This window comes from Hemitrygon akajei, chromosome 18, assembly GCF_048418815.1.
Source record: "Hemitrygon akajei chromosome 18, sHemAka1.3, whole genome shotgun sequence".
Classification (NCBI taxonomy): Eukaryota; Metazoa; Chordata; class Chondrichthyes; order Myliobatiformes; family Dasyatidae; genus Hemitrygon; species Hemitrygon akajei.
Genome location: NC_133141.1, coordinates 66,056,108 through 66,070,197, shown reverse-complemented (window position 1 = coordinate 66,070,197; position 14,090 = coordinate 66,056,108). Strand labels below are relative to the sequence as shown.

At 42.3% G+C, this 14,090-nt stretch overlaps 1 protein-coding gene across 6 annotated transcripts in view; it reads left to right on the top strand.

Moving 5' to 3' along the window:
• LOC140741499 (protein AF-10-like) overlaps window positions 1-14,090 on the top strand; it is a 335,405-nt gene that overhangs the window by 245,198 nt on the left and 76,117 nt on the right. For all 6 annotated transcript variants that reach the window (XM_073071775.1, XM_073071770.1, XM_073071771.1 and 3 more), the window contains one exon: window positions 11,409-11,587. In XM_073071775.1, coding sequence (XP_072927876.1) covers window positions 11,409-11,587 — 179 coding nt within the window. The remainder of the gene's footprint in view (window positions 1-11,408; window positions 11,588-14,090) is intronic.

Here is a 14,090-nt window from a genome sequence, read left to right as displayed (position 1 = left end):
AGTACCTCCTCCCTGATGATAGCAATGGTGATGGGGGTCTTTAATGATGGATGTTGCCTTTTTTGAGGCATTACTGGATGCTGGGGAGTCTAGTGCCCATGCATTCACAATTCTCTGCAACTTATTTCAATCCTGAGTAGTACCCCCACTGCCATACCAGACGGCGATGCAGCCAGTTCGAATGCTCTCCACAGTAAAAGACAAGAAACTACAAATACAAAAGAGATAAAAAGAAATAATAACAACAAATAAATAAGCAATAAATATTGAGAACATGAGATGTAGAGTCCTTGTTTCAATGTACATGTAGCAAATAAGACTCATATTTATCCATTGACTCAGAATCAAAATTGTTTCCTGCTAAATCATCAGATTAATACATCTTGAAGGACACTCAGAAAAGATGTAGTAACATGAATGTTGTACTAGCTGTCACTGGAACTAAACCTCCAACCTTGTAACTTAGAGATGTCTTGTGGTCTAAAACTGTAAAATTATCACTAAAACCACCAGGTAAGCCTTTCCACAACACCCTACATAACCTCAGGCAGCCTAAAACACCATCACCAAAGAGTTAATGTGTCACCACTACTATAATGTATGATCATTTACACTCATAATGATCCCACAAACTAAAGGAGATGCTATAACTGTAACCATTTCCAAGATATGAAACCAGCATAGCAGTTAGCGTAACACTTTACAGCACCAGTAATTGCAGTTCAGTTTCTGCCCCAGTGCGTATTCTAGAGTCATACAGATTATTAAGGGTTAGTAAGTTGATGGCATGCTACTTTGGTGCTGGAAGCATGGCGATGCTTGTGGGCACATATTTGGACTCTGTTGGTTGTTGACACAAATGACGCATTTCACTGTATGTTTCAATGTTTTGATGTACAGAACTGTACAAAAGTCTTAGGCTTATATGATTTTAGATGGTATGGCCCGAACAGCTCCCTGATTTCAACATCAAAGCTGTCTGGGATTACCTGGAGAGACAGAAGCAAGCGAGACAGCCAAAGTCTGCAGAAGAATTGTGGCAAGTTTTCCAAGATGCTCGGAACAACCTACCAGCTGATTTTCTTATAAAACTGCACCACAGTGTACTGAAGAGAATTGATTCAATTTTAAAGGCAGTTTTAAGTGGTCACACCAAATATTGACTTGATTTTGTTTTTTTCTGTTTACTGCTCTTTATGGTAATTTTTTTGATATGAAGAAACTTCATCTCATTATTTTTGAAAGCATCTTCACTTTACAGAGTTTTTTACATGTGCTTAAGACTTTTGCACAGTACTGTACATGTGACAAAGTTAATTTCTCTTTTATACAGATCATATCATTACACAATGTACTGAGGTAGATTAAGTTTAAAACAATAACCATGCAGAATAAAGTGTAAAAGCTACCAAAAAAGTGGAGTGCAGGTAAATGATGAAGTGCAAGATTAGACTGAGGTAGATTGTGAGTCAATAACCCATGATTCCATGTGGATCTCTCAGAAAGTTTAGGATTCCTGTACCTAGGTTACTGCAGGTTCAATGGCTGGACACCCAACTGTTCTGAATGAAAGCCCGTACTTTAATAAATAAATAATGCTGTTCCTCTGCTGCCTGTGTGTACCCTGTTTGCTTCAACTCCCTTTGCTATCACTTTCTGAAACTACTGAATTAATATTGACAGGATCTAGTGTTCACAAATACAGGTAGCAGCTAGGGTCAATATTCATCATGCTACCCATTTCAAATGTTACTTTGTACTCTGTTTCTGGCTTCTCGGGCAGTGCCATGCAACAGATTTTTCAGCCGGTTCACTGACACCCTGTCCACCTGCCCTTTCTGTGGCTGGGAGGAGTCTGTGTACCATGTTTATATGAACTGTGAGAGGTTACTGTCCCTGTTCGAGTATCTGAAGGGGCTGTTCCTCAAGCTTTAGTTACACTGCAGCCCTGCACTCCTGATGTATGGTCACCCAGTATGGAGGGAGGGTGGGTCGCTTGAGGGATCTACAGTGGGCTTGCTCCTGGGCTTGGCCAGGATGGCCATTCACGGGCCCAGGCAGCGGCCAGTCGAGGGCTCTGCTCGAACCAACTGCCTGCACCTCTTCCACAGTTACATTTGAGCTTGGGTGTCCTTAGAGAGGGAGCATGTGTTCATTTATGGGTACAGTGGAGTATTTCCAGGAACGGTGCCCCCAGGTAATTGAGTGTTTTATGTATAGTGGTAACAATATTTTAATTTGAAATTGTTAACTGTCTTGTAAATAATCCCTGATGTTTGCATTTTGTATATTTTATGAGTGAATAAGCTTTTATAGTTTTGTTAAACAAAAATAAAGAGCACAAGGCATGGATGCCACATTTCACCTCAGCACCCATCAGCTAATTTTGAGTGAGTTTAATGGTTTACAGTCTGGCATTCTCAAGGGTGTGGTGTCACCACATAGGAAGTCCCTGTGCTCAAATCTGAAGTTCAGCCTTAATAGTGATCTTTACTCTCTTCCCTTCCCCCTCACTGTTTTTCCTTACTTTACAAACACAAGAGATCCTGCAGATGCTGGAAATCCAGATGGAAGTGTAGCTGTTAGTGCAACGCTATTACAGCTCAGGGCATCGGAGTTCAATTCTGGCGTCCGCTGTAAGAGAGTTTGTACTTTCCCATGTGTATGTGGCTTTCCTCCAGGTGCTTCAGTTTCTTCCCAGTCTGAAGATGTACCGGTTGGTCATTGTAAGTTGTCCTGTGATTAGGGTAAGGTTAAATCGGTGGGTTGCTGGGCGGCACAGCTCAAAGGGCCGGAAGGACCTGTGCAACGCTATATCTTTAAATAAAATAAATAAAACACACATACTGATGGAGGAAGACCTTTAAACTTTTTATTCACATCTTTCCGTGATCCTCCCTCCTTTCAGCACTGTTGGGTGGTCATGAAGGTAACTCTTGTGTAGAATAATGTTGTGGTCTCAACATGGAGATTCTCTGTGTTTACGTTCTCCTTACTGAGTCTGTAAGATAAAGTGTCCTTAATGCAACAGGAGGTCTTGAAGATGAGCTTAGTTGTGCTGGAAAACTTTCATGTTTTCATGTCCAAGGATCATATTGGAAATGGGAGAAAAACCAAGTTTCCTCATGCATGCATTCTGGCCAGCTGTGTATGATTCATTCTCTCTCTCTCTCTCTCTCTCTCTCTCTCTCTCTCTCTCTCTCTCTCTCTCTCTCTCTCTCTCCCTCTCTCCCTCTCTCCCTCTCTCCCTCTCTCCCTCTCTCCCTCTCTCCCTCTCTCCCTCCCTCCCTCCCTCTCTCTCCCCCTCTCTCCCTCTCTCCCTCTCTCTCTCCCTCTCTCCCCCTCTCCCTCTCCCTCCCCCCCTTTCTTTCACTACTCTTCTCTCCTTGTCTCTCTCTCTCACCTCCTCCTCCCCTTCCCCCTCTCTCCCTCTCTCCTCCCTCTTTGTCTCACTCTACTCCTCTCAGAGAACCTGAACAGACGGGAGTTTTTTTTTTACTGTGGATAGCTGAGAGTTGGCTAGAGAGAAGTTTTAAAGGCTTAACTGACATAGCTGTAGGTAAGATGGCCTGTATATTCCATCATACATATGGTATTTATGTGAACAATTGCATGAGGATTCCAACAAAAACACAATTCCTGTAGTGGTCTTGCAGTTGCATTATTTACAAAGTTTATACAGTTGCTCCCAGAGGCCCATACGAAAAGCAAGCTGATACACGGAGAGACTTGTGCAGTGGCATTGATTTGGAGCTATATTATGCACACATGACCTGCAGGCACAGCCCAGCACAATGCATTGACTCACACACACCAGAACTCCAGAGCAGTACAAAGCACGTGTTGGCTCACTGCATGCACTGTACAGGGGCATTCCGGTCTGTAGAAGAGTACTGCCGACTGCCATGTTCCAATTGCAGGAGTACGTGCTGAGGGACACACTGAAGCTTGCTGCAGCCACCACAAGGACTCATTGGGGAAGGACCACAGTATGGTGGTCATATGGTGTGATGGCCTTCATTAGTTAGGGATTGAGTTGAATAGGCACAAGGTAATGTTGCAGCTCTGTAAAACCCTAATTAGACCACAATTGGAGTATTGTGTTCAGTTCTGGTCACCTGATTATAGGAAGGATGTGGAAGTTTTAGAGAGGGTGCATAAGAGATTTACCAGGGTGCTGCCTGGATTAAAGTGTGTGTTTTATGAAGATACATTGAGCAAACTAGGACTTTGCTCTTTGGAGAGGAGGAGAAATGACTTCATAGAGGTGTACAGGATGTAAGAGGCATAGATTGAGTAGACAGCCAGAGACATTTTCCCAGCCCAGAAATGGCTAATAAATTAGGGTATAATTTTAAGGTGATTGCAGGAAAGTATAGGGGGATGTCAGAAGCAAGTTCTTTACACAGAAAGTGGTAGGTACATGGAACATCCTGCCAGGGCTGGTGGTTGATGCAGATACATTAGTGGCATTTAAGAAACTCTTAGATGACAGAATAATGGGGGTTATGTAGTAGGTAAGTGTTAGATTGACCTTAGAGTAGGATAAAAGGAAGGCACAACATTGTGGGCCGAAGGGCCTGTACCATGATGTAACATTCTATGTTTTATGTTCTTCCACTACTGGAAGGGGAAGGGAGAGGAAACCTCTCAATTATTGAAGTTGTGTACCACCCTAGAGGGCCACATTAATGGCAACACACCATTTGGTTTTAAGGAAAGTAAAACATGGCAGCATAGCGGTTATCATAAAGCTATTACAATGCTAGCAACCCATGTTCAATTCCTGCTGCTGTCTGTATGGAGTTTGTATATTCTCCCCATAACTCTGGGTTTCCTCCCACATTCCAATGACATATGGGTGTGTAGGTTAATTGATCACATGGATGGATTGGTGAGCACAAGCTCATTGGGTTGAAAGAGCCTCTTTCATACTACTGTATCTCTTAATAAAATAAATACAGTGGATTACAGTTAACTGGTCCATTGGTTAATTGGGGCAGCCACTTACTTGGGACAACTCTTAAAGAATAACAACTAATCAAGAAATTTGCCGGGATTCCCTTTGTTTATTTTGGACACTATGCTGCTTAATTGGGACGGGAGGCTGTTGCCAAACAGTTTTTAACTAGTGTCAGTTGCATGAACTTGTGTGGTCATTAGACATTACACCATGCTTAGAGTGAACAGTTTTTAAATAGTGTCAGGTATGTGTGTTTGTGTTCAAAAGCAGTGATTTTTGTCACCAATAGTTAGTGAGAAATAAGCAGGAAGATAATTTGGAACTGTTTTGCTCACTGCGGTTTCAAACATTCAGGCTCAGAGATCCCAGAAACGACAAGGAGTGAAAGTGAAATGATTTCACTACTTCAGCAAGTTAGGGATTACGAAGAATTTGAAAGTATCAGCAATTATCTTGGACATTACAATGAAAGTGAAGATTTGGAGGATGCAGTCATCGACAGCATTGTATGAAGGCATCCATTAGGTGTCTGTGCTGATTTTGTTCATTTACAGTCAATCAAAAGAGCACAGCAGTGTGTTGATTGCCTGTTGTATCTGACGATGATAATGAAACCTGTGCAGGTGAGTTGTTAAAGTGCACTTGGACAATTCCACTCTCTCAACCTCGGAAGACCATGTCCAGTGATGTGAGTAGTCATCACAAACTGAGGTCTTCTTTGGTTGCAGTGGATAACCATAACCATGTGTCGTATCATGCCCTTCGCTCCCCACGAAGCTTTCTTGGCCGTTGGATCTCACTGCTGATCTCATGTATGTGACATTGTATGGGACATTGGAAAAAAAAGTTGAATTTCCCCATGGGGATGAATAAAGTATCTATCTATCTATCTATCTATCTATCTATCCATCCACCCAGTCTGCCAGAGCTGACTTCACATGCTAGGACAGGCATGTCCCTATCTCACTGGGGCATAAGGCCCACTGGTTATCCTCACCAGGTTTAGCCCACTTGTCGAAGCTGCTGTCACATGCATGCAGCTACTTAAAGCTACAGGTGAGAACTGAGTGTCCAGCAGGGCCAAAGGTAAGTGAGCTGCCCCACTATGGACACCCTAAGCAAAGCAGCATACACTGGATGAATTCCTCCATCAATGACTATTAGGAACTAATACACCATTTTATGGTACTGCACTAGCATTGGTAGTGTTCTAATTTGTTCTGTACTTAAATACATAATTTATCACTCACTTAATGGTACTTTGTCTTTTTTATGCCTTTTAACTATTTCCATGATACTTCAGCTAATTGGGGCAGCTGCTTAACTGGGCCAAAATGTACTGGTCCGAGGGTCCCAATGAACCGGAAGCCACTGTAAATAAGCCATTCACTAATAAACCTATCAGGGAATTCTGAACCCAGATGGGGGGCGGGGGCAGGGGGTGTGAAATGGAGATGTACAAACTCTTTACAGACAGCAGCAGTGGGGATTGAATTCCAATAGCTGACGCTGCAAATCATTACACTAACTGCTATGCCACCCAAAAGAGGAATAAAAAGTTCCACTAATGGAGTGAAATGTGGGAGCAAAAACCAGCCTTTATCAGTAGAGCCAAATGGCCTATCAATTCTGTGTAATTAGGATTATACTAGAGGCCAGTTTACAGACAATAATGTGGTTGCCTCTGTGTTAACGACAGGGATAAAACAAGCCTGTGTGACATTAAAGATATAGTTGAGAGCATTACAATCAGTGTGTAATAGAGATGTATGGGTTCTCCATTCATAAATTCAAGACTTAAGATTGTTTATTGTCAATCTTTGGTACCCGAGTGTAAAGGAGAACAAAATTATTGTCTCTCCATATCCAATGCAGTATAAAAACACAATAAATATAAATATAAAAGCAATTTTATAAAGCACAGTGTACAAGTAACCGTAAAATATGGCAGTATATGCATAAAATTAGGTCATAGACAAAGACTAATTGTATGTAAATAAAGTGACATAAATACATAAAATGGTGGGGGATAGTGGGGTGGGCTAGTAGGTGGAGGTGTTCATCAGACTGATGGCTTGGGGGAACTAACTGTTTTTGAGTCTAGTGGCCCTGACGTGGATGCTGCATAGTCTCTTCTGTGATGTGAGTGGGATTAACAGTCCATAAGTAGGGTGGGTGTGAATCTTCTTGATGTTGCTGGCCCTTTTCCAGCACCTTTGTATGAATGTACAGTACTTTGCAAAAGTGTGAGGCACCCTGGATTTTTCATATAATTTTTGTTTTAGATGTTTATTTTTTATCTTCTGCATTAGTGTGTCAGCAGAAAAGGGCAAATTTTAGATTTCCAAACGTTCATTTACCAAAAAAATTAAATGTTACAGAGAATTGTTTGTATTTTGTTAAAAAAGTAACATATTAAGTAAAAGATGACTTTTCAAATAAAAACTTGCTTACTTTGTAGGTATACAGCCCAGTGCAGCATTAAACAAAGGTAACAAACAGGATGCTAATGATCAATGACATAATGAGTTGAATGAATTAAACTGATTAACTGGAATAGAAATGGGTGTAGAAGGAATCAAACTGGGCAAAGGACAACCAAACTAAAAGGTGAGGGTGTGGCAGATGTTTGACCTTCAAATCATCAATTTTTACACCATGGCAAGATTGAGCATAACATAGCAACAAGACACAAGGTGGTCATCCTGCATCAGCAAGGTTTTTCCCAAGCAGAAATTTCACAGCAGACAGGAGTTTCAAGATGTGCTGTCAAAGCTGTTCTGACGAAGCACAAAGAAACGGGAATGGTTGAGGATCAGAAATGCAGTGGTCGGCCACCGAACCTGAATTCAGCAGACGAGAGATACATCAAACTGACGTCCCTTCTAAATTGGAAGACCAGAACTGCCATCAGCTCTGAACTCACAGAAACCACTGGAATCCAAACACATCCCTCTACAGTCCGGAGAAGTCTTGTCAGAAGTGGTCTTCATGAAAGAATTGCTACCAAAGACAATTCCTCCAAAGTGGAAACAAAGCCAAGAGACTCACCTATGCATAAAAACACAAGGACTGGGGTGTTGAACAATGGCAGCAAGTACTCTGGACTAACAAGTCAAAATTTGAAATTTTTGGCTCAAACAGACAGCAGTTTGTCTTTAGAAGAGCTGGAGAGCGCTACATGGATGAGTGTTTGCAGCCAACAGGGAATTACGATGGAGGGTCCCTGCAGGTTTGGGGCTGCATTTCTGCAAATGGAGTTGGTGATCTAGTCAGAATTAATGGAATCCTCAATACTGAAAAGTACAAGCAGTTTCTCATCCATCACACAATACCAGCAGTGAGGTGTTTGATCTGTCCCAATGTCATTCTGCAGCAGGACAATGACCCAAAACATACGGTCAAGGTCATAAAGAAATATCTTCAGTGAAAAGAAGAACAAGGAGTTTTGCAACAGATGGTATGACGTCCACAGACCCCTGATCTCAACATCATCGAGGCTGTCTGGCCTGGAGAGACTGAAGCAAGTGAGACAGCCAAAGTCTGCAGAAGGATGCTTGGGACAACCTACCAGCCAATTTTATTATAAAACTGCACTTAAGAGAATTGATGCAGATTTAAGGCAAAGGGTAGTCACACCAAATATTGATTTGATTTAGTTTTATTAAGTGTTTACTGCTCTTTATAGTATTTTATTTTGATATTTAAAATCTTTTCACTTCATTATTTTTGAAAGCATCTTTGTTTTACAGAAGTTTTTACATGTGCCTAAGACTCCTGCGCAGTCCTTGATGGCAGGTAGGCTGGTGCCGGTGGTGCATTGGACAGTTGGGACTACCCACTCTGGAGCCTTCCTGTCCACCACAGGTCAATTTCCATATCACATATGTTCCCCAGCAGTGTGTTTGGAGCTTGGTGGCAAACTTTACAGGCAAACTGCTTACATGTTTTCTCCATTAGTGAAGGTTTATGTGTGTTTACAGCATGAAGTGGGTGCTATCCAACCTGTTTTAAATGGTTTTGCCTATTTGTGTGATGGCTATAAGATATGTGGTTTGTTTCTGTGCGAGATAACTGTCCTGTGCACAGTGTGGAGGGTCATTGCTCTTGGTTTACAGCCAGGCATTCAGATGTCAAGCAGAAGAACTAATCTCTGTTGCTGGGCTCAGTGGTTGGTGGGTAGGGGGAGGTTAGTGGAGGACTGAAAGTACAGAGACACTCTGTTACTCCATAGGCCGTGGTAGATCACTGGCAGTATAGGCCAGTTGCCGTGTGACCAAGTTGTGGAGCTTATGTAAAGGACCCAATCCAGGTGAGGGACACCTTGGAAAATGGCAAGTGTGCGGTGTTGATTGTGCTGGGTGTGTGGGTAGGTGGAAGATAGGTGGAGTCAGGAAAAGGGGCAGCATGCCCACAACTCAGTCTAACCTGGGGCACTGACACTCGCTACTCGCACAGCTCCTGTATGCCACGTAGTACTTTGCAGCTTGACCCAGAACCAGCCCTTAGCCCACCTCGATTCATGACCTGATCCTGGAACAATATCTAGGACAGCTCAAGTGGAACCTGAGTGTAATTAGAAAATAATTGCCTTCTGCGTAACAGTGCCAGAACTTGAGGTTCAATTCCCACAGTTTGTGAAGAGTTTGTACATTCTCCTGTGACCACGTGAGTTTCCTACTGGTGCTCCAGTTACCTACCACAATCCAAAGATGTGTTGCTTAGAGTTAGTGAGTTGTTGGCACCAGAAGCATGGTAACACTTTTGGGCTGCCCCAGCACATCCTCAGACTGTGTTGGCCGTTAACCCGAACAGTGCATCTCACTGTATGTTTTGTTGCACTTGTTACCAATAAAGATAATCTTTAAAGATCTCTAATCTTTAAATGGGGGGAAATGGGAATAGTTTAGGTGGGCACCTTGGTTAGTATGGACAGGTTGGGCCGAAGGGCCTGTTTCTGTGCTGTATTTCTCTGTGATTGCACAAAGTCATTGAAAGTGATTGTAGGTTGCATGAGTTCTGAGTAGTGGTGAGTGAAGTTATCCACGCTGATCCAAGAGCCTGATGGTTGTATTAACTGTCCCTGAACCAGGTGTTGTTGGACCTAACACTTCTGTACCTCCTACCTGATGGTAAAAAACAAATGTAGGAACCTTCGCCCACCCAACTCCACAGCATGAGATCGATCCCACATTTCCTGATAGGACAGTACCATGGCAGGCTGGTAAAAAAAAAAAATACCACACAGCTGTCAATCTGGATTCAATCTTGACCTCTGGTGCTGACTGTGTGGAGTTTGCAGACCATATGGATGCTCTGAGCTCCTACCACATCTCAACAACGTGCAGTTTGGTAGGTTAAATGGCTACTGTAAATTTGCACCACGAACAGAACTAAGCAGCCAGTCCCAATAGAGATGAGTGCAGGGCAGAGACTTCCTTCAGGATAGTGACCACCCTCCCCTCACCACTTCTATAACCTCATATAACGAAACCATCTGCACTCAAGGCCAGCCACGACCACACAGTGGTGACTGTGATTGAAGTGACCGTAGAGACACTGAAGCTGGTGATATAAAAGTCTTTATTCAGCACAACAAGCAAGTATTCTTATTGACATACACTTGGTAGTCTCACAGACTCAAAAATATATCACATTTTTATACCCTTAAAGTCAAAGGTAGGTGATTCAATACAATTTCAATAATTACAGTGACATTGTTTACTTCAATATTTTAGGTTGACAATTCTTCATTTGAATTATATCTGTACAGAGGGAGACACCTCTGAATGTTCAAATACCTTTGTTGGGACAAACTAATTGACACAGAGTGTTTAAAGTTTTCAAAGACAGAGAAGCAAATGCCCAAGATTCGTGCTGTGAGAGCTGACTGTCTGAGTACACAAATTTCCCAACTCTTGATAGATCCACTTTTTGATGTGATAAGTGATAGTATCAGTCTGGTCTGTAACTTGTTACAATGGTGCAAGTTACTTAAATCCATAATTACTTGGATTGATGCAGGCCAATTTACTCAACCCCATTGTCTTAATATTTGACCAATGCATATGTGAACGTCTCATGGTCATCATTTTGCAAACAATATCTCTTAGTCTGTGGGCCAGTCTGTGCTCCACAGACAGTATTGTTTATTTGCAAAGGTGTGTTTTAAAGTTGAATTTACTGCTTGCAATTTGCAATTTATATTAAGAACTGAAAACTAGTTCTTGCTTGAATTAGTATCTGCTATAATTCACATAGTTCCAAAATACTCCTTAACATGCACCACCTCCTAAGTTAATTGACAGCTGTCCACCCTGTTGTAATTGAGTTGATCATGGTGGAACCATACCTTAGCATTGATATCTGTGTTGTACTTCTGTATGGGTTCTGTTCTGTCGCTGATCCCAAATATCAACCTCTGGTGCTTCTGTCTGCCTGCTAGGTATCTATGCAAATAAGGAGATGCCACTGTCGCTCAGTGGTGGCGTTTTAGGAGTTGGCTGCAGCACTCCTCTCTCATCCAACATCCTCCCACATCACCGTGCCCCCCACATGATGCACCTCAGCCGTCCATCACTGCCCACCTGTATGGCTGCCACTGCCTCCATCAGTTCCACCCAGGTAAGAGCAGCATCACCAGGTGAGCCTTTGGTTTGTTACTTATTTAGAGGTACAGAAACGGTAACAGGCCCTTGCGGAACAATGAGCCCACACCGCCCAATTAACCTACTAACCCATATGGGTTTGTAATGTAGGAGGAAATGGAGCAGCAAATCATAGACACGAGATTCTGCAGATGCTGGAAATCTAGAGCAACACACACAAAATGCTGGAGGAACTCAGCAAGTCAGTTAGCATCTACGGAGAGGATTAAGCAGTCAACATTCCAGGCCAAGATGCTTCATCAGGACTAGAAAGGAAGTGGGTAGAAGCCAGAACAAGAAGGTGGGGGGGGGGGGTGATGGGAAGGAATAAAAGATGGTAGATGATAGGTGAAACCAGGTGAGGGGAATGGTGGGTGGAGAATGGGGAGTGAAATAAGAAGCTGGAAGGTGATAGGTTGAAAGAGATAAAGAGCTAAAGAAGAAGAAATCTGATAGGAGAGGACAATGGAGGGACCATGGGAGAAAAGGGTGGAGGAGAGGTATCAGAATGTGAAATGGAAACTGGAATATCTGGAAGAAACCCACATGGTCACAGGGAGAACATATAAGCTCCTTCTGATTAAAACTAAGAGAAGGTGCAAAGGAAATTTACCAGGATGCTGCCTGGATTAGAGGGCATATCACATGAAGATAGGTTGAGCGAGCTAGGCCTTTCTCTTTGGAGCAAAGAATGATGTATAATATTTATAGAGGCATCCAAAATGATAAGAGACATAGATAGGGTATAAAGCCAAAGACTTTTTCCCAGGACAGAAATTGCTAATATGAGGGACCATGATTTGAAGGTGATTGGAGGAAGGTATATGGGGGGTGACAGAGTTCCATTTTCTACACAGAGAGTAGTAGCCGTGTTGAATGCCTTGCCAGGGGTGTTGCTAGTGGCAGATGCATTAGGGACATTTAAAAAAACTCAATAACAAAGTGGAAGGGAAGCAAGTCAACCCTTATTTTAGAACCAGGGAACACACACAAAATGCTGGATGAACTCAGCAAGTCAGGCAGCATGTATGGAGGGGAATAAGCAATCAGCATTTTGGTCCAAGACCCTTCATTAGGACTGGAAAGGAAGGGGCTAAAACCCAGAACATCCTGAAAGTGGAAGTCAGGCAGTGTCCTGATATGTCTTTTCTGACCTACTCCAAAGTCAGCAGCATCCTGATAAATCTCTACATCCTTCCTGTAATGGGATAATATCACAATCATACTGAACTCAAACCAAGAATAAATCATAAATGTTATGTTTTGTAACTCCAAAACATAAAAAAAATTGGAAGAAAAACAAGGAAGTCCAAATGTGAGTCTAATTTTGTTTTTACTTTAAGCAATGTGCGCAAATATGACGCAGTGGCGTGATGACATATGCCATTCACGTTCTTCATACATATAACCATAATGAACTATTTAAACAACAAAGAATGCTTAATCAAACAATATATTTACAGTATTACTCAAATGTTACTGATATGTTAAGTACACACCACACTCCTTCCTGATTATTTATAAACTCCAATACATCTCAACTTATATGTATATAGTGTGGTGCTCCAGGGGTGTGGTCAACAGCTAGCCCGAGCATTCCTAACAGCCAGCACTACTTATTGTTCTTATTTTAAGATGCAATCGTGGTGTGCATGTTCAGAAGAGTTATGGTGACATTTTTTTTGCTTGGGTTATACAGTTGCTCGCTTGTGTGTTTATGTACCACCCTGGATGTAAACAGGGTGTGTTATAATCACCTCCTCCGTCTATATGTGACTGCATTCGTTCTCACTGAGCTGTTGTGCTCTGTCTGTTATAGTGCTTATCGCAATAAAAATGGCAGTTGTGATAAACGAGCTCTTCTCGTCTCATTGTGGACAAAATACTTGCCACTATATATATATCTATATACTACTAAAACTCTCATGCTCTGTTTGTCTGTTTGTGACCTCCAATTAGCGCAAACGGTGCATTACAGCGGCACTTTTTTTTGGCTAAATTGACTTAAAATGCGCTAACTTACAGAATGCAGGCAAAGTTCAGGGTTATATATTCGTATAAAATTGCTCATTTGCCAAAATCAACAGCCCTGCTTTCACCCGAGAACCGATCCACCATCATGGAAATCGGGACGCGACACCACGACGCATGCGCACGGCCAGCCTCAGCAGCGACACCGAGCGGAGCAAAGGGGCAGGGCAGCTCTATTTCAATTCTCTCAAAGGGTGCTCCAACGGGTCACCCTGTTGTCTGGTATTATACATATATGGTCTGAGACTACAGGAAGTGGTTTTGACAGCTCTGGACACTTTTCTTGGTTAGTCTCTCTGTATCTATTCGATCCTTGCTTTTCTCCCAGTCCCAGCTTCTCTCTCTCTTTATTCCACTCTCAATCCCTTTTTTCATATTTCTTCTCTCTTTCACACCTTTCTTTAGTTCACTCATTCTTTTTATCTCTTCTTTCCTTTTCAACTTCTTGT